Raw genomic sequence first — 21506 nt, 5'->3', positions numbered from 1 at the left:
AAGAAATCAGAATTACTTGGGATTTTCCAGAAGCCCCTGGGGGCTGTTTTATACTCTGTTTAAGCTCTCTTGCATGCATGCTAAGTAGCTTCAGTCCTGATGCTTTTTGACCTTATGGACTGAAGCCCGCCAGGCTCCTCTGTCCATGGGCTTCTCCAGGCAAGAATACCTAGAGGGGGTTGCCATGCCCTCCTCCAGGGGATCTTCCCAACCCAGGGATTGAACCTGAGTGTCTTGGATCTCCTGCGTTGCAGGTGGATTCTTTACCACTGAGCCACTGGGGAAGCCCCATTTAAGCTCTCAACTGAGGCCAAATCTCCAAGAACGCATCAAAAAGAGTCATGAAGGGAATGATGTGGGCCATGTGAAAGTCACGCAAAAGTCTGTTTCTCTCCATGCTCCCCTCAGCTTCAGCTGAGGAGACCTCAGCCTAATTAATGATGAGGATGAGGATGTCTTTGAGGGTAGGCCAAGGACAATTTGTAGCAGAATGTGTTTGGGAACTTGAAAAGTAAATTCTTAGGCCCTCTACCCACAGATTCTTATTTTCAATATTTATTTATTTACTGTGCTGGGTCTCGCTGTGGTGTGCAGGAGCTTTACTTGTGTCATGTAGAATCTAGTTCCCCGACAAGGGATCAAACCCTCACCCCCTGCATGGGGGAGTGTAGAGTTTTAGCCATTGTTCCACCAGGGAAGTCCCTAGCCACAGATTCTGATTCAAGAATTTGAATCTGATGTAAGATTTTACAAGTAATCCTGACAGTTTCTGCAGACTTCTTAAGAACCAGAGAAAACCTGGTCTTAGCGCTGCCCCTTCCTTTTTTTTTAAATTTATTTGTTTGTTTATGCCAGATCTTAGTTGTGGCACATGGAATCTTTGATCTTTGTTGCAGCGTATGGTATCTAGTTCCCTGACCAGGGATCGAACCCAGGCCCCCTATATTGAGACCACGAAGTCTTAGCCACTTGACCACCAGGGAAGTCTCCCCTCCCCTTTTTAAAATGAGTTTTATTTGACACTGAACACCATGTAAGTTGAAGGTATGCAATGTATTGATCTGACACCTTTATATTACAATATGACTGCCATAGCAATGTCAGCTAACACTCTTATCACATCATGTAATTATCATTTTATCACTTTCGTTTTCTTATAGAGTATATATGGCATAAAGTTTCTGCTTCACAAAGTCCTTTCACCCTGAATTTGTCATTTGAAACTCAGAATAATCTTGTGAAATAGACAAGAGCAGCTAATGATTCCCCCAGAAAGTTGCCCTAAATTTCATTCTCCCCGTGCTATTGGCCATGGCAAGTCCAGAGATCGGCTGTGGGTCAGGCCTGGCCAACCTCGAGTGTCTTCTACTTGAGAATCAAGTTGCCAACACAACCAAGTATTAATGCAGTTGAAATCCATCTGTGCTTTCTGAAGATGAGGCCTGTGTGAGTGGGCACCCAGCAACTGAAGGCTTATGAGCACACGTGAGGTCAGGAAACAAACAGGGTCCCCCAGTAAGGAAGGGAGAGGATAGGGAAGACTGTGTCCCAGCTGCAAACGTCTAACACTGACCCTCCTGAGGGGACACTTGTGCATCTCTTACACGCGTGAGTCACTAACGATCTGACTGTCACCTCTATGCCCGAGCCAGACCCTCAACTCCTGCTTTCTGAAGATGGATAGTACATCATATCCCAGCAGTGTTGCAATGAGGTCAAATGAGATAAATAAAACGGCAAATTCAAAGCAAGTATAGGGACTTCCCTGGTGTTCCAGTGGCTAAGACTTGGTGCTCCCAGTGCAGGGTGCCCGGTGGCTAAGACTTGGTGCTCCCAGTGCAGGGTGCCCGGGTTTGATCCCCGGGGGGGGGGAACTAGATCCCATGTGTGCACGCGTGCATGTGGGCATGCCGAGTCACTTAGTCGCGTCCGGCTCTCTGCGACCCTATGGACTGCAGCCTGCCATCCCACATGCTGCAAGTAAAGATCCCCCATGTTGCAGCCAAGATCAAAGATCCTTTGTGCCATAACTAAGAAGTGGTGCTGCCAAGTATTAATAAACAAATAAAAATTAATATTAAAAAATAGAGCAGTGTTTATTGAGACTGTAGAGCCTGGAGAAGTGTTCTAAGGGGAAAGGTCAGCAAAACAAGCCAGGCTCCAGTCAAGAAAGGGAGGGGTTCCCAGCACCATCCTTTCTGGAGAAGGGAGAGCAGGCTTGGCATGATCCAGGATTCAGTTTCTTCCCTGCCGAGCCAGAGCCAAACACCTGGCGGGCATTGGTCAGGATGGCATGTGGACATTGGTTTCCAGCCAGGGGGGTTCATGGCTGTGGTTTAGGCTTTATAGTCATGCTAAATTAAAGAGGAAAGGGCCCTGTTCTTCATGCACAGAGTCCTAGCGTGGTATTATCTTCACAGCCTCCTGCAAGAACCATGTTTTCTTCCACGGTCTTTAAAAGGATTGCTGCTTGTGGTAGTCCAAGATTTAGAGTCCTTTAGTTTTTGTGTACTATGCCTTCCTTCAGAACGTGATACTGCTTCAAGTTCCTGTAGCATAACATGACTTAAAAAAGAAGAGAAGAAGAAGCTATAAACTGTTTCCCCAGTCATCTGAGTTATTCTCAGCGTTTTTGATTTGGGGTAAGACTGCGGAAAGTCTTAAGGGAAAACGCTGAGCACCTCAGCCCATTGCCTCTGACCACAAACCCCTTCCCGGGACACCCCAGGTCTTGAGTGTGCGGGAAAACCGCGGTCATTATGTGTGTGCCATGATGCAAGGCATGTCGGCATGCAGACTTACGTGTCTCCTCTCTTCATCCTAGCTGTACCCCAAACGACACTGCTGTTTATCAAGTCTCTGCTCAGAACTGTTTTGGGATGATCTGTTGCTCTGCTTCCATTGAAGTGCAGTGCCCGTCAGAGGACCGACCACTCTCTCCCATCCCGAAAGATGACGGGCACACAGGTTGGAAACACGACTCGGAGACGTATGAGCAGCAGAGCCCAAACCACACTGATGAGAAAGAGCATCCTTATAAGGGAGGAGAAGGTATCGCCGCGGGGCCTCCCACGTCAGCGGACGCCCCCTCCTCCAAAGCCGACGGTGCTCGTTCACTCCAGGTATCGGCCGACCTTGACCCTGGTGCGACCGGCTCTGAAAACCCCGTAGCCGTTAAACACACAAGGCAAACCGAAGAGGCTGGTGATGCTGCTAACACAGAGGGCGTTGCGGACGGGTTGCGTTTTCCTAATTCAAGTGATGCTCCTGATGAACAAGATGTGTGTGGCCACAGGACCATGCATTCCAAAGTACCAAGGTTAACAGATGGTGCCTTAGACCCTGAGGGCCCTAACGAGGAAGCCTTGAACTCTAGTCACCAAAATGCCAGAGTCCAGAAGTACATCAGTTTCAGCCTGCCCCTGACACGGGCAGACTCGTCCGCTCCTCCAGGTGCCAGGCCCGCCAGCCCCCCAGCTTCCAGCACAGACTCTGACAGTGACTATGAACTTTGCCCAGAGATAACCCTAACCTGTGCCGAGGAGTTTTCAGATGATGACCTGGAGTATCTGGAATGTTCCGACGTTATGACAGATTACTCTAATGCGATCTGGCAAAGGAACCTGCAGGGGACGGAGTGTGTTTTTTTATTAGAAAGCGATGACGAAGAGATGGAATTCAGTGAGTGTAGCCTGGGTGGGTGTGAGCGTTTCTTCAGTGAATTGGGTCGTAGGCCCCCGGTGTCAGATGACACGGGGCCCATGGATGCCACCACTGGCCTCTGTGGTCATCACTCACCACCCCAAGAAGTGGGGGGAAGGAGCAGCCGGGCCTCCATGCGCAGAGCCTCATCCTTGCGAGCGGGGATGCCCCTGCCCCCGGGACCTCAGCAGGATGGACCGGCTACGGTGACAGACCCAGGCAGGTATGAACCACCCACTGCCTCGGAGGCTGCTGAAGACGGTTATCCAGGAATTCAAGGAGAAAGCAGAGACAGCCGCCAGGCCGGAAAGGAGTTCTCTGGTGACAACCTGCTAACCACGGATAAAGCGGTGACAGAGACGGAGGGGAAGCGCCTGTCTGGTGAGCCAGGGCGACCGGGGATGAGCCGGTGTTTGGAGGCCACGGCCGAGGAAAGAGTAGGGGGGAAGGACGTGCGGGGCCGCAGGGGCTCTGAGAAACCTGCCAGGACGTGGCGACCGGGAATTAAGGGAAAAGCCAAGAGGCTGAATTCTAGCCTGGAAGAAAGGACAGCGGAAGCCTCCCTGGATCGCCTCTGTCCCAAGGGACCTGTTAAGCACCCACTAACCCCAAGTGACAAAAGAAACAGCTCCAATGCCAGAGCAGAGGGGACTGATCAGAAGCCCCAGTTTCCTGCAGGAAGCTGTGTGGTTCCAACCCAAGCAGAGCCAGAAGCAAAAACCCTGCAGACTCCACCTGGCTCCCTCTCCAAGGAAGAGACCTTGCACTTCCAGAGAGAAGGGGTGTGGGTTACAGATGTATTTGAAACAAGCAAGGTTTCAGGCTGGAGTGATCATCCTCAGGTAAGACTCCTCTTTTAGAAATTTATAAGCTCAAATGTATGTGTGTGTGTGTGTATGTGTGTATTTCCTTTCCCTTCACATTCACAATCGCTGTACCACAATGTACATCAAAATAATTCTCCCAGTACCACCAGGGGACTTGTGAATGACAGGGGCTGCTGCTGGGAAGGAAATCTGGTTTTGAAAAAAGGCCCAGATAAACCCTAAGCCATCCTAATTATAGCAAAAGACAGACAGAAGCAAGAGGCACTAACGGGATTCTGGACAGCTGGAGAAAGAAATCTGATATTTTGTCTACTGCATGGGTTTTATCAGGCAACGTCACTATTCAGAAAGTTTTCAAGCAAATGTTTTGGGTGTAGTCTTTAAAAAAAACCAAAACATTCTTTTTAGTGATTTTCCAGGACACTTTTGAAACTTGGTAAGTGCTGGCTTTTATCAGAATTCAAAGAATGAATGAGAGATTTTGATGTGTCTAAAAGATTTACAGAATTTGCTTAATGATGCTGGAGAAAGTAGAGAAAGTAGACTCTGCTGTGCTCAAAAATCTAAGTAGATTTTTGAATGAATGTCTCTTTTATTTTTCTTAGAGCACACAGTGTAAAAGAGGCAAAGAAAACACTGCAGGAAGTAAAAAAGAAAAGTTTTACCCTATTACTGATTTGGGGGTATGTTTGAAAGAAATGGAAAAATTAATATACTAAGGATGTTATGTAATATATGAATTTATTATATTTTTAAGTTTAAAGGGTTTTAAGTGGGCTTTGAACTGATGCTGTACTATGGCCAAGATTTGATTTCTGTAAATAAATACCCAAGAAAAGTTATTTATCATTATTTTTACTCGGCCTCTGCTTTCCCTTCTCACAACTCTGTAGTAGGAACTTGGGATTGTTTTTATAAGACTAGATACGGACACGGCTGATACAACTGAGCAGCAGCAGCAGCAGATAATACTCCAAAGAAAACCAAATTTTCCCAAGTGCATTTGGTTACTGAATTCACTTTGGGAAAAAGTAAAAATTTAACGCACTGATGACTTCTGAAGGCCTACTCATAAAACAGCCAATCTGAAAAAAATCTCTAGATGTGAGGTAGTTTTTCTCCCTGAACAGATTCTTCTGCTCCACTGGCCACATTAGCCATGTAAGGGCCACGTTTACTTTACTCTTCTGCAGGACTGCCAGCTTTACCCTATGTGGTTGTTTAACACACCAGTGACCGCAGACTCATGCCCAAGGTAAATTTAAGGAGGGGTTTTGACCGAAGAGTAATACAAAATTAAGTCGCAGTGTTCATTTCTCCGTGTCAGTAGACACAGCATGTCCTTTTCTGCTAATATGCTACTCTGCCTTGCTCAGCTAGGTGCCTTTCCACCATTGTTTAGCATCCACACTGAGCGTTTCACTGGGTAAATTAGTTTAGTTATTAAGTGCCATGTGTGAAGCAGGAGGTGTTGCCGAGTGGCCCCCCAAAAGTAAGTGGAGGGGAAGGGGCTATTGACAAGGTTAGTTTTAGACCCATCGCTGTGGAAGGCAGTCCCTAGCTCCCTCAGCCGCCCAGAGTTGAGAGGCACTGAAGGAACGGCCCCTCTCAGCCTCAGCCGGTGCTCCAAGCTGAATTCTGAGATGGAGAACCCTGGGGACCAGCAAGCTCTCTTGTTTCCTGGCAATGCAGTGAAATAAAACGGGCCACCTCTGGGACCCTGTTGTCTCTGTTGAACTTCCTAGGGCACTCTTGCTTACACACTCACACAATCATGGATGCACACCCACCTTGCAAGCTCTCAACTCAAGGTCCCACTTGTGTTTTCAGGCGTGACCAAGGCAATTATCTCAGAGCGATGAACATGACTTTTTAGATAGCTTGCACTCTGCAGGTGGAGGGACCATTTCTCACTTTACTATTCTCCGTAACAGAGCCAGTCTCTCACTCGAGGGTCAACATGAGTAGAAGCTGTGTATTCAAAGACAGTTTTGTGCTAGAGAAAAAATTTTGACTAAAGCAGGAAAATTATGCCACAGGGATAGTGGCATAGTGAGCACAGATTTCTAGTACCCATGCAAAAATTACTCCCTAATTGTAGATGTCTGTGTTTCTTACACACGTACACAACATAGCCAGATTGATATCAAGTGGCTAAATATTGCAAACGTGATACAGAAGCATTAGAGGGTCATTGTAAACCAAATCAAACTTTTTATAATGTTGCTTAAAAAAAGCCCAAGTTATGGGGGTGAATCCTCCCATAACTAATCAAAAGACATTTAAAATATTTGTTCTCAGACATCTGAGGCTCGTGAGAACTTAAAATTTGAAATGGCTAAAAATTCCTGGTTGGGGGTAATATCAGTAAATTTGCCCACTCTTGACTCTTGCCTGATTCACTTACCTTTACGGTGCCCAGCAGTAGAGACAGTAACCAGCATCTTATCTTTTAGGCTGTTCTCTTCGTCCGTATGTTGCTTTTAGCATCTGAGAACAATTCTATCTCTCTAATCCTATGTTCCAGCAACAAGGCTGACCTGTAATCTAAACCATCTCCAGGAGTCCTTATTACCTGTCTTCCTTTCCCACTCTTCCAAAGCAAGGCCATCTTGTTCTGATCTGCCTTGGAGTAGTACTTGCCCAGGCTAAGATTGGAAAGCCCCCAGTGTCTACATTTATGGAAGATTCCTAAATTAATCCCAGTTTGGGAGTGGAAAACAGAGAGGGTACCCCAGGCTAACTTGAATCATCTTCAAGGATCGCACTGCCAATTCTTCACCTTGGTTCTGATCTTGCTTTCTTGATCCAACTCAGAGGCGAGGCCTGCCAGTCTGCCCATCTTAAGTTTCCCTGTAGCCACACTGGGGAAAGATCATCCTTGCTCTTTAATCAGAAGTGCTGTGTCTGTCCTTCTGCAGAGTTGCCCAGCCTCACCCCAGAGAGATTTACATTTCTCTAAAGAGATGCAGTCTCAAGTATACAGTATGGAAATGCGTTCTTAGGTTCTGATAATTAAGAATCTTCCTGACCAGGATATAGCACTAAGCTTAGAAGGTGAGCTCCATGACGGTAGGCAATCTGGTCACCGTTTCGTTCAGTGATATGTCCCAGGTCCTTGGGAAAGTACTAGTCATATAATATGTGCTCAATAACAGATGAGTAAGTAGCCACATGGTACTAGGTTGCTAGATTGAGTCCTCTGCCTTTTTTTCTCAGTGAGTCTGGCTAGAGGTCTATCACCTTTGTTTATTCTTCTCCAAGATCCAGCTTTTCACGTCACTGATCTTTGCTGTTGCTGTCCTCCTCTCTGTCATGTATTCTGGCTCTGACCTTTATGATTTATTTCCTTCTACTAACTTTAGGGTTGTTTTGGTCTTCTTCCTCTAGTGGCTTTAGGTTTAAGTTTAGGTTGTTTATTTGAGATTTTTGTTTCCTGAGGCAAGATTGCACTGCTGTAAACTTTCCTCTTAGAATTGCTTTTGCCGTGAATTCCAGGTATTTTCAACTATGATTCTAATAATCACTGATCTCAACTACTCTGTGGTCTTCATCGTCCTAAGCACATTCCTTGATTCCCTTCACATCCCAGCCTTCCCCTAGGAAATTGCTGTCCACTGCTCCTCTGGCCCTGGGGATAGATTCATGCTGTGCTGAGTCGCTCAGTTATGTCCAACTCTGTGACCTTTTGTGCTGTAGCCCGCCAGCCTCTTTATCCATGGGATTTTTCAGGCAAGGATACTGGGGTGGGCTGCCATTTCCTACTCCAGTCGATCTTCCCAACCCAGGGATCGAATCCACGTCTCCTGTGTCTCCTGCATTGCAGGAGGATTCTTTACCCGCTGAGCCATCGGGGAAGCCCCATCATTGGGAATTGATTGGTTTATGCCAAGCCGTCCACACCTTGCACTTGGCTTCCCTTGTGAATGCGGGTGATTCAGATACAGCCTTGGCCTTATCGGTATCTTATCAGCTCTCACTCACTGCTAACTCGGTCCAGGAGGATCTCACCATATCCCCAAGCATTCAGGGCCTTCCACAATTATACCTCTGTCTACCTCTGGGAGGCGAAGCAGACCTGCACGCTGGTTTCCTCATCTGGAAAAGGAGGCAGTTTCTCATACAGGGAGTGTTTTCTACCTTCCGGTCTGGCGTGCCCTCGGTTGGCTTGTTGCCAGCTCGGTTCACCTGGTCCTTCAAGGCCAAGGTTCAGGCTCCTTCAAATTGCACTTCCCTGAAGCACATTCCTTGTTTTCAGCTGTGATTTCTCCTTCCAGAGAAACAACATTCTTGTCTGTGTTCTTTGTGTAGTGTAGTGGGCTCTGGACCCATGTTTGGCTCCTGACTGTGTGACCTGGGAAAAACTAGCTAAGCTCTCCCAGCTTCAGTTTCCTCATCTGAAACAAAATGATAGCAATAATAACAACAGAAATCATAACAACCACCGCCTCACGGAGGGCTGTGCGAATTAAAACTTTCTTATAGGGGCTTCCCCGGGGTCTAGTGGCCTGGATGCCATGCTCACAGTGCAGGAGCCTGGTTCTATCCCTGGTCAGGGACCTAGGTCCCACACACTGCAACAGACCTGGCACAGCCAAATAAATAAGTAAGTAAACATTAGAAAGAAAAGATAGAGCCGCGCGTGTGAAACACTCGGCACAGTACCTGCTATGCAGTTAACATTTAACAAGCATTATCATTTCTTCGTTTTGTTATTTATCTTCTTAATACTTATGTCCTTCCTCCCCATATTAAAAACATTAAGGGCTGGCTACAAGATGTTTTATGCTTTTTCCTAATTGAAATTTTTAATAATTGTCCATGCATAGATGTGAGAAATAAGACAGAGAGACCACTATACACTGTGGCCAGCTTCCCCTGAGGCTAAAATTTGGCAAAACTCTGGTATAATTTTCACAACCAAGATGCATGGATACCATCTGCCGACCTTGTTCAGATTTTCCCTTTTAACTTATACTTGTGTGTGTGTGTGTGTGTGTATTAAGATCTACAGAAATGTGTCACTTGTGTGCATGCATGCTAAGTCACTTAAGTCGTGTCCAACTCTTTTGCAACCCTATGGATTTTAGCTCGCCGGGCTCCTCTGTCCATGGAATTCTCTAGGCAAGGATACCGGAGTGGGTTGCCATGCCCTCCTCCAGGGGATCTTCCCAACCCAGGGATTGAACCCGAGTCTCTTACATTTCCTGCATCGGTAGGCAGGTTCTTTACCACTAGCGCCACCTGGGAATCACTTGTGTCGGCTCATATAATAAATGTGATAAGAAACTTCACCTTCATCTAAGTTCAGTCAAGTAGTTAGGCAGGCTGTGTAATTTACACACCAATTATATGGCAGCTTGAAACGTGCATGGTCACCCAGGGGAGGTAGTAGGTCTCCAGTGAGTTTTTTTAAAAAACATAGAGAAAATATAAGCAGATCATGTAAACTTCCCTGCCATGTAGTCTTCTTATCTAGGACAGAACAATCTGAGATTTGAATTCAGTTACATAATAAAATGTGTGCCCCCCCACCGGCCCCCACCAAACAACAACTGTTAACTCTGACTCAGGGAGGTGGATAAGCCAGCCCTCTGCTGATGATGGGAAGGACAGAAGCTTATAATCACTCATCTCTCAGCACATGGCCGTCACGCCTCTTGTCAGCACCACTCCATGGTTGATTTGGGGAGTCACACAAACGTTTGTTTTGTTTTTGATCACAAAGCCCACTCTGCCCCTTCTGCCAAAAACCATTACCATCCCAGACGTACAAGATCCTGGCTCGCTGCAGGCCTTGGACTCAGGCTTTGTCGAGTAATCCCCCGGATGCTCCTAAGCACCTACAGCCTTGCTGCTCCCCGTGTGGTCTGCAGACCCGTTTGTCAGAGTATAGAATCTCAAGCCCTGCCCCAGTCTTGCTGAATCAGAATCTGCAATTTTAACCTAATCCTTGGGAATTCATAAGCACGCTAAAGTTCCAAAAGTCTTGGTCTGCAAGGAGAGATCTTTCCCAGGTTAGAAAAGACCCTAAGGCAATGGGTCTCAAGCATGTAGACCTTAAACCATCTGATGCCTGAGTACCATCTCTGGATCCCCACCACCCCCAAGATTCTGATGTGATTTGTCTGCAGTGAGGCTTGGGCACAGAGGGTTTTGAAAGCTCCCAAGTGATTGTCTGTACCTCTGAGGTCGAGAATCTTAGCTGTAAATATCAGGTGCCTAAGTCCCACCCCCAGAGATCCCAATTTTGGTGGTTGTAAGGCCCTTGGGGAGTGGAATGCCAGTGTCATGCAGATGGGCTCCAGGCCCCAGACAGGCAGAATAGTGCTACCTTTCATGAGAGTTTGCACCCCTCATGAAGGCACGCCTCCCACCCCCTGCTAGGGATTGTGGAGCCCCTTGCCCTGATTTCCCTCCATCTTAGCCAAGGAACAAAGCACCAGGTCAGTCAGTACTACTTTTCAAATTGAGGCAGTGGGTGTTCTCTGGTGTATTAGGTTGGACAAAAGTAAGTGTGATTTCAGACCATGAATTTTAAATCATTATAGCAAGGCTCAAACACATCTTTATTAATTAAAATAGGAACCATTACAATCAACACATTTTTGCCGAGAAATAAGTTTGTTTTTTCCAGTAGTGTAAAAATCCATGCTCATTTTCTGCCTCCTGCTGGTTGTGGAAGCGTTTTGCTGCAAAAAGTTGTCAACATGCTGGAAGAAGTGGTAGTTGGTTGGTGAGAGGTCAGGTGAATATGGTGGATGAGACGAAACTTCACAGCCCAATTCATTAAACTTTTGGAGCATTAGTTGTGCAACGTGCAGCTGGGCATTGTTGTGAAGAACTGGGCCCTTTCTGTTAATCATGCCGGCTGTAGGCATTGCTGTTTTCAATGCATCTCATTGATTTGCTGAGCATACTTCTCAGATGTAATGGTTTCGCCAGGAAAGCTCTAGGGGATCAGATGGGCAGCAGACCACCAAACAGTGACCATGACCTTTTTTGGGAAGTTTTGCACATTTGGCTTTGGGAAGTGCTTTGGGCTTCCATGGTGGCTCAGGTGGTAAAGGATCTGCCTACAATGCAGGAGACCCGGGTTCGATCCCTGGGTTGGGAAGATCCCCTGGAGAAGGGAAAGGCTACCCACTCCAGTATTCTGGCCTGGAGAATTCCATGGACTGTATAGTATACAGCATAAAAGTTAAAAAAAAAATTGGTCCTATGTATACTCTATTATATACTATACTGTATACTATATGTATATTATAATATATACTATTAAAAAAATAGTCCCTAAGTAGGCCTTAGGAAGCATTACTATGAACAAAGGTAGTGGAGATGATGGAATTCCAGTTGAGCTATTTCAAATCCTAAAAGATGATACTATGAAAGTGCTGCACTTAATATGCCAGTAGATTTGGAAAATTCAAAAGTGGCCACAGGACTGGAAAAAGGTCAGTTTTCATTCCAATCCCAAAGAAAGGGAATCCAAAGAATGCTCAAACTACTGCACAATTGCACTCATCTCACACACTAGCAAAGTAATGCTCAAAATTCTCCAAGTCAGGCTTCAACAGTATGTGAACCGTGAACTTCCAGATGTTCAAGCTGGATTTAGAAAAGGCAGAGAAACCAGAGATCAAATTGCCAACATCCGTTGGATCATCAAAAAAGCAAGTCCAGAAAAACATCTACTTCAGCTTTATTGACTACGCCAAAACCTTTGACTTTGTGGATCACAACAAACTGGAAAATTCTTCAAGAGATGGGAATACCAGACCACCTGACCTGCCTCCTGAGAAATCTGTATGCAGGTCAAGAAACGATAGTTGGAACTGGACATGGAACAGCAGACTGGTTCCAAATAGGGAAAGGAGTGCACCAAGGCTGTATATTGTCACCTTGCTTATTTAACTTATATGCAGAGTACATCATGAGAAACGCTGGGCTGGATGAAGCGCAAGCTGGAATCAAGACTGCCAGGAGAAATATCAATAACCTCAGATATGCAGATGACACCACCCTTATGGCAGAAAGTGAAGAGGAACTAAAGAGCCTCTTGATGAAGGTGAAAGAGGAGAGTGAAAAAGTTGGCTTAAATCTCAACATCTAGAAAACAAAGATCACAGCATCCAGTCCCATCACTTCATGGCAAATAGATGGGGAAACAATGGAAACAGTGAGAGATTTTATTTTCTTGGGCTCTAAAATCACTGCAGATGGTGATTGCAGTCATGAAATTAGAAGACGCTTGCTGCTTGGAAGAAAAGTTATGACCAACCTAGACAGCATATTAAAAAGCAGAGACATTACTTTGCCAACCAAGGTCTGTCTAGTCAAGACTGGTTTTTCCAGTAGTCATGTACAGATGTGAGAGTTGGACTATAAAGAAAGCTGAGCGCCAAAGAATTGATGCTTTTGAACTGTGGTGTTGAAGAAGACTCTTGAGAGTCTTCTCTTGGACTGCAAGGAGATCTAACCAGTCCATCCTAAAGGAAATCAGTCCTGAGTGTTCACTGGAAGGACTGATGCTGAAGCTGAAGCTCCAATACTTTGGCCACCTGATGAAGAACTGACTCATTTGAAAAGACCCTGATGCTGGGAAAGACTGAAGGCAAGAGAAGGGGGCGACAGAGGATGAGATGGTTGGATGGCTTCACCGACTCAATGGACATGAATTTAAGCAAGCTCCGGGAGTTGGTGATGGACAGGGAGGCCTGGCGTGCTGCAGTCCATGGGGTCGCAAAGAGTCGGATACGACTGAGGACTAAACTGAACTGAACTGAATAGTAGATGCATTCCTGCAACCCTTCACATTCTAGAAAATCACATAAAATATCAGGCTTTCTGGGGAAAACAGTGCATTTTACTTCAGAAACAGGCCATTTGAAAACTAGAGGCAAAAGCAAAAAGAGGACCCAAGAAGTTCATGTGGACCACTCAGGGAGGCGGCTCGGGTTGGCCAATGGCAGCCACGGCAGAGATTACACATTCACGAGGTCACCGGGTGGGCGTGCTGGCAGCCCTTAGTGAGAGCAGCTGGAGGCTGAGATGGGAAGCCAGCAGTGGGTCTCTGGGGGGCTGTCTGTGAGGTTGGGCCTGGGAGGCGCCACCTGCCTCCAGATGCCCAGGCCTGGAGCGCGCCTCTTAGGAGGGAGGAATGCTGGGCAGATTTCTTTTTTTTCAAATTTTATTTCTTTTTTAAATTAGAGTATAAGGTGGTGCTAGTGGTAAAGAACCCACCTGTCAATACAGGAGACATAAAAGTTGCAAGTTCTACCCCTAGGTCAGCAAGATCCCCTGGAGGAGGGCATGGCAACCCACTCCAGTATTCTTACCTAGAGAATCTCATGGACAGAGGGGCCTGGTGGGCTACAGTCCATGGGGTCATATGGAGTTAGACATGACTGAGGCGACTTAGCATGCACGCATAGTTGATTTGCAATGTTGTGTTAATTTCTGCTCTACAGCAAAATGATTCAGTTATATATATAGATAAATAGATTCTTTATTATATTCTTTTCCATTATGGTTTATCTCAAGATACTGAATATAGTTCCCTGTGCTATACAGGATGACTTTGTTTATCCATTCTATATGAAGTAGTTTGCAGCTCCCAACCCCAACTTCTCCATCCCCTCCTCTGTTCCCCTAGGCCACACTTTTAATTTTATTAAAATACAACCAGAAAGGGTGCCTGCTGCCAAGGCAAAAGCTGAGTTAAAGGCTATTCCGTTTCCAGCTCAAGTTGGCTGTGATTTACTTCAGCTATTCAGGGGTCCTTGCTGGGCCTGCTAAGTCGCTTCAGTTGTGTCTGACTCTTTGCAAGTAGCACGCCAGGCTCCTCTGTCCATGGGATTCTCTAGGTAAGAAGACTGGAGTGGGTTGCTGTGCCCTTAGCCTAGGCAAAATTTCCCAAGAACCAATGCACACCCATGAACGCATCAGGCTACCTCATTACAGAACACGTGCTGTAACACAGAGACACCCCCTGCACCCCAAAGTGGGGGCTCTGATTCCTCAGGGCATTGCATCCGTGTGAGGGCCTGGGTGATCTGTGCTGTAATCACCTGCTAAGGTGAATTTTTTTTAAAGATTTTTTTTTATGTGGACCATTTTTAGAGTCTTTATTGAATTTGTTACGATATTGCTTCTGTTTTATGTTTTAGATTTTTGGCTATGAGGCACGTAGGATCTTAGCTCCCCAACCAGGGATCAAACCCACACACCCTTCATTGGAAGGCCAAGTCTTAACCACTGGGCCGCCAGGGAAGCGCTAAGGTGCATGTTTAAAGGGCTCTGAATTTTACCCCAGAGTTTCAGTATCCTCACCTTTAATAAGCTCTCTAGGTGACTCTCATGAGCAAAAGGTTTTAAGCCATGGGTAAATTAGACTGAGACCTCATGTGACTGCTACAACTTGAGGCATTTCTGTAAAGAATCGCAGGAGTTTGAAACATAGGAAGTTTAGGCCTTGTCAACTGTGACCCCTTCACCCTAAGAGGAAAGAGCGTCACAATCTGGATTTCTTCTGCTTTCTAGTTGGCTTGCTATAAATGCAGCTTGGGCTTCACCTGTCCGGCCACTGAAATAAATACAGATCCTGATTTATTGTAACTAAATCCAAAACAGGTGTGCCATCTACAGCTGAGTTTTATTTTGAGGCGTGGTGCCGGGACAAGAATTTGGATGGCAGCAGTGGAGGCTGGGAGAGGAGGGTCCTTTGGCTTCGAGGGTGGGTTTTAGTCCTGGTAGTAAATCTCTCATCGCTGCCTTGAGTGGGAGCTGAGTGCCTGAGACATGCGTTATTGGTCTTTTTTTTGCAATGACTGAAAACGAACTTGCTTTACTGAAATGGGTTAACCAACCATCTATCAATATGGACACTAAAGCTTAGGTAACCAAAATAGTGTGGTAGTAGCTCCAAACCAGGGCTTCTCTGCTGGCTCAGTGGTAAACAGTCTGCCTGCAATGCAGGAGACATGGATTCAATCCCTGGGTTGGGAAGATCCCCTGGAGAAGGAAATGACAACCCACTCCAGTATTCTTGCCTGGAGAATCCCATGGACAGAGGAGCCTGGTGGGCTACAGTCCTTGGGGTCGCAAAAGAGTTGGACATGACTTAGTGATTAAACAACAACAGCCCCAAATAGATAAATAAATAAACCAAATTGAGTAGAGAAAACAGAATGAGACCTAAGAATATATTGGAATTTGGTTTATGATAGAAATAACCTGTCATGTTTTAGGAAGGAAGCAAAATCTTTAAAGCAGATACAATTAGCCATCTGTGTGGAGAAAAAAATAAGAACAATGGACCTCAAATAAACACTAAATGGATTCCTGAGTTAAAAATAAAAAATCCAAACTATAAACTACTGGAAAAAGTATTGGAAACTATTCTTATGACCTTGAAAGCCATAAGATTTGGGAATGTAAAGAACATCAACAATAACAAAACAAAACATGATAGTTTTGATTATTTCAAATTTTATATAACAAAAATGAAAAATTTTATATAGCAAAAAATATTGTAAATCGAATTAAATGAAAGTGATAACTGGGAAATATATGTAGAACGTATATATCATAGACAAATATTAATTTTCAAAGTATATAAAAAACAGAAAAGAAAAATACCCTTAAAAACTGAATTTAAAACAGGTAAAAGTAAATAAATATGAAGTTCATAGAAGAGGGAACATAAAAGGTTACTAGCTCAGCTGGTAAAGAATCCACCTGCAATGCAGGAGACCAGGTTCAATTCCTGGGTGGGGAGGATCCGCTGGAGAAGGGATAGGCTACCCACTCCAGTATTCTTGGGCTTCCCTTGTGGCTCAGCTGGTAAAGAATCTACCCGCAATGCGGGAGACCTGGGTTTCATTCCTGGGTTGGGAAGATCCCCTGGAGAAGGGAAAGGCATCACTCCAGTATTCTGGCCTGGAGAATTCCATGGATAGTCCATGGGGGTCACAAGGAGTCAGACATGACTGAGCAACTTTCACTCACAAACATATGAGAAGTTGTCCAACCTTGTGAGTAATTAGGAAAATATAAAATTTTTAAAATATAACATTTTTCATTCAGATAGACAAAAATATTTAAAGATAATAATATCAAGATACTGAGATTGTGGAGAAATGTGTTCATTGCCAGAAAGAATGTAATTTGAGGATATCTTTTAACTCTCGAGAAGATCCTGCACACAGACCCAGGGAGACATGGACCATAATGTGTTTCTCAGAATTGTTTGTCTAAGGAAAGACTTATTCGGAAACAGCTAAATAAATGTGACCTGTTCAAATGATGGGCATCTTAAAGCATAACATAGAGTGCCAAAGGCATAGTGCAGATTGAGCCATAGCATGTGATAGCCGTCCATGCCCTCCAAACCAACCCAGAAGAGTGTATGCCCTTTGCCCTGGACTTCCCAGGGGTCCAAATGTGATCACAGAAGTCCTTCTAAGAGGGAGGAGAGTCAGAGAGAGCTTGGAGACACTGTGCGGCCAGCTTGGAAGATGGAGGAAGGGGCCATGAGTCAAGGAATGCACGCAAACCTCTAAAGGCTGGAAAAGGCAGAGTTTTTCCTCTGGAGCTTCCAGAAGGAGTGCAGCCCTGCTGACACCATGATTTTAGCCCAGTGAGATCCATGTTGGACTTTTGACGTTCAGAACTGTAAGATAAATTCTGTGTCATTTCAAGTGACTTAAGTTTGTGATAGTTAAAGCAGCCATAAGAAACTAATGCAGACAGAAAGGATAATTTTGAAATAAAATACCTCCAAACGAGTCAGGATATTCTTCTTCAGATTTTCACTTCAGATATCCAAGAAGGAGCCCATTTATGACAAAGATTTTGCAAATTCTAGTTGTCTTTGGCTTAGAAATCTGACACGGGAGAGTAAGCGAGAAGAGAGAGGTCAACTTCATTTAAAGCAAGTATGTTGGGACTTCCCCGGCAGTCCAGTGGTTAGGACTTGGTGCTTCCCGTGCAGGGGGCCAGGGTTCGATCTCCGGTCAAGGAACTAGGATCCTGTAATCTGCATGGCTAAAATGATAATAATAAAATAAAAATAAAGTATAATACTTTGGGGAGTTTCCTCAGTTATTCAGCAGTAAAGAATCTGCCTGCAATGCAGGAGATGCAGGAGACGTGAGTTCAATCCCTGTGTCGGGAAGATCCCCTAGAGGAAGAAATGGCAACCCACTCCAGTCTTCTTGCCTGGAGAATTCCATGGACAGAGGAGCCTGGTGGGCTACAGTCCATAGGGTCGCACAGAATTGGACATGACTGAAGCGACTTAGCACGCACATAACATTTTGGAATTCAGGAAGCCTCAGGGAGAAAGGACAGAGTCATGGACTCCACAGCTAACCCACTCGAGAATTAGGGTGCCTCAAATGTCTCCATGTCCATACTGGTGTCCAGAGGAACTTCTGGACTGAGAATGCCTGTGAAGTGGCTGGACTCCAGGAGAAAGTGTCCTGGGAAGATCATGCCCAGAACATACCTTTTGACCTCAGGGCAGTCCGAGAGTCTGAGGTGGCACAAAGGAGGCTGGGAAACTCTGAGCCACTGACATTTGGACTGGATAATTCTTTATCCTGGGCATTGCAGAATGTTTTTAGCAGGATCTCTGGCCAGTAGCAATCTCTACCTCTCATCTCTGCCCCAGTTAGCAACCAAGAATGTCTCTAGACAGTGCCGAATATCCCCTGGTGGGTAGGGCGGGGTGTAACAATACTCACTCCTCCATGTGTTGATTGCTGCTGCTGCTAAGTCACTTCAGTCGTGTCCGACTCTGTGTGACCCCATAGACGGAAGCCCACAAGGCTCCCCCGTCATTAGCTTTGGGTAAATTCTGTCCCCTCACTAGTGACAGCTGGGAAAGAAGCTGTTATTTCATTTACTTTATTTTTTAAAGTTTTATTGGAGTGTAGTTTCTTTACAGTGTTAGGCTTTTACTGTACAGCAATGTGAATCAGCTGTATTTATACACACATATCCCCTCCTTTTTGGATTTCCTTCCTATTTAGTTCACCCCAGAGCATCGTGTAGTGTTCCCTGCGCCATACAGTAGGTTCTCATTAATTATCTATTTTATACATAGTGTCAATAGTGTAAGTAAGCCAATCCAAATCTTCTGATTCCTCCCAAGAAGCTGTCATTTCACTTATCTTTTAAAAATTTTATTTGTTTATTTGGCTGCACCAGATCCTTAGTTGTGGCATGTAAGCTCTAGTTTCCTGACCAGGAATTGAACCTGGGGCCCCCTGCATTGGGAGTGTGGAGTCTTAGCCACTGGACCACCAGCTGCTGCTGCTGCTGCTAAGTCGCTTCAGTCGTGTCCGACTCTGTGTGACCCCATAGACGGCAGCGCACCAGGCTCCCCCGACCCTGGGATTCTCCAGGCAAGAACACTGGAGTGGGTTGCCATCTCCTTCTCCAAAGCATGAAAGTGAAAAGTGAAAGTGAAGTCGCTCAGTCATGTCCGACTCTTAGCGACCCCATGGACTGCAGCTTACCAGGCTCCTCTGTCCATGGGGTTTCCCAGGCAAGAGTACTGGAGTGGGCTGCCATTGCCTTCTCCACTGGACCACCAAGGAAGTCCCCAATTTCATTTAAATCTGCGCCATCCAATAGAGACTTCACGCAAGCCACATATGTGACAAGTATATTCACAAACTGTGCCACCATTTCCTCTATTTAGTTCCAGAATACTTTCATCATCCCCCAAAGAAACCCTATTCCACTTCCTATTCTCCTGTCCCCCATCACTTTGCAAACCCTAATTTCTGTCTCTATACATTTGTCTATCTGGACATTTCATGTGCAGGTGAACCTTGTTTTATTATTGCCTTCATCGTGTTTTTCAGACACTGCATTTTATTTTGAAAAATCAAAGGTTTGTGGCAGCCTAGCATCACGCAAGTCTGTTAACATAATTTCCTCAACAGCAGTTGCTCCCTTTATGTCTCTGGTCCACATTTTGGTAATTCTTACAATGTTCCAAACCTTTTCATCACTATTGTATTTTTTATGGCGATCTGTAATCAGGGATCTTTGTTGTCTCCACTATAACTCTGGAAGTCTCAGATGACGGTTGGCAATTTTTAGCAATGAAGTTTTTTTTTAACTGTTGTATATGCATTTTTAAAAGATATCATATTATCACACACTTAATAGTGTAAACATAAATTTTATGTGCACTGCTGCTGCTAAGTCGCTTCAGTCGTGTCCAACCCTGTGCAACCCCATAGACGGCAGCCTAGGAGGCTTCCCCGCCCCTGGGATTCTCCAGGCAAGAACACTGGAGTGGGTTGCCATTTCCTTCTCCAATGCAGGAAAGTGAAAAGTGAGAGTGAAGTTGCTCGGTCACGTCGACTCTTAGCGACTCCATGAACTACAGCCTATCAGGCTCCTCCGTCCATGGGATTTTCCAGACAAGAGTATTGGAGTGGGTTGCCATTGCCTTCTCCATTATGTGCACTAGGAAACCAAAAATTGATACGACTTGCTTTATTGTGGCGGTCTAAAACTAACCACAATCTCTCCGACGCTGCTTTAAATGGAGTCACACAATAGATGGGGTTTTGGCCTACCTTTTTCACTTGGCATCGTGTTCTTAAGGGTCATGCATTGTTAGAGCATCTCTCAGCACTTCTTTCCATGGCTGAGTAATATTACATTGTATGAATCTACCACGCTTTTTTTTGTCCACTCATCAGTTGATAGGCACTTGGCTATTTCCACTCTGCAGTTATGGTGGGTAATGCTGCTGGGAACAGTTGTGTAGACGCTTTTCTGTGGACATGTGTTTTCAGTTCTCTTGGGTAAACAGCTAAAAGTAGAATTGCTGGGTAACTGTGTCTAACATTTTGAGGAAACATCATACTGTTTTTCAAAGCAGCTGCACCATTTTCCATTCCCACCAGTAGTGTTTGTGGGTAAGCCACAAATGTAATTAAAAAAATTTTTTTGGAAGCCACATTTTTTTAAAGTTTAAAGACACAGGTGAACTTAATAATATAAACTTTAATATTGTATATTATTAACTTGGTATAACCAAAATATTACCTCAATATACAAACCATATGAAAGTTATTAATGAAATACCTTACTTTTTTTGGTAATAAGTCTTCAAAATCTGGTGTGTATTTTATACCCAATTTAGATACTCTTCATTGGAAATACTTGATCTGTATTGAGATTTCATGATATTAACGGTTGAAAGAGTAGACTCACATAACCCAGATGGTTCTGAACCCATTTAAATTTTTTCCTAATGCAGTCATGCATCATTTAAACATTTTTACATGTGTTAATAAATTAACTGAATAAAAATTTAAATTCAGTCCCTCAGTGGCACCACACACATTTCAAGTGCTCTCTAGGCACATAGGGCTGAAGTCCTCACTGCCGAATTCAAACTTAAATTGAAGAAAGTAGGTAAAACCACTAGACCATTCAGGTGTGACCTAAATAAAATTCCTTATGATTATACAGTGGAAGTGACAAACAGATTCAAGGGGTTAGATCTGATAGACAGAGTGCCTGAAGAACCATGGACGGAGGTTCGTGACATTGTACAGGAGGCAGGGATCAAGACCATTCCCAAGAAAAAGAAATGCAAAAAGGCAAAATGGTTGTTTGAGGAGGCCTTACAAATAGCTGTGAATAGAAGAGAAACAAAAGGCAAATGAGAAAAGGAAAGATATACCCATTTGAATTCAGAGTTACAAAGAATAGCAAGGAGAGATAAGAAAACCTTCCTCAGTGATCAGTGCAAAGAAATAGAGGAAAACGATAGAATGGAAAAGTCTAAAGAACTCTTCAAGAAAATTAGAGATACCAAGGGAACATTTCATGCAAAGATGGGCTCGATAAAGGACAGAAATGGTATGGACCTAACAGAAGCAGAAGATATTAAGAAGAGGTGGCAAGAATACTCAGAAGAACTATACAAAAAAGATTTTC

At 44.7% G+C, this 21506-nt stretch overlaps 1 protein-coding gene and 1 long non-coding RNA gene across 7 annotated transcripts in view; one reads left to right on the top strand and one right to left on the bottom strand.

Moving 5' to 3' along the window:
* LOC129549883 (uncharacterized) overlaps positions 1-7658 on the bottom strand; it is a 73839-nt gene extending 66181 nt beyond the window's left edge. Inside the window, exons 1-2 of the long non-coding RNA XR_008684720.2 lie at positions 6937-7658; positions 2803-3015 (exon numbers count right to left, since the gene is read on the bottom strand). This is a non-coding gene — a long non-coding RNA (uncharacterized LOC129549883). The remainder of the gene's footprint in view (positions 1-2802; positions 3016-6936) is intronic.
* The window catches only part of ALPK2 (alpha kinase 2), a 148462-nt gene that overhangs the window by 49022 nt on the left and 77934 nt on the right, over positions 1-21506 (top strand). For all 6 annotated transcript variants that reach the window (XR_008684719.2, XM_055417444.2, XM_055417443.2 and 3 more), the window contains one exon: positions 2825-4544. Coding sequence is in view for 5 of the 6 variants with exons in the window: in XM_055417444.2 (XP_055273419.2) it covers positions 2825-4544 (1720 nt within the window). In the remaining variant the exon portion in view is untranslated. The remainder of the gene's footprint in view (positions 1-2824; positions 4545-21506) is intronic.

Source organism: Moschus berezovskii, chromosome 28 (genome assembly GCF_049115385.1).
Source record: "Moschus berezovskii isolate FMDL1 chromosome 28, NW_MosBer_1.0, whole genome shotgun sequence".
Lineage (NCBI taxonomy): Eukaryota > Metazoa > Chordata > Mammalia > Artiodactyla > Moschidae > Moschus > Moschus berezovskii.
Note: the sequence above shows the minus strand (reverse complement) of the source record. Positions and strands in the feature narration are given on the sequence as shown.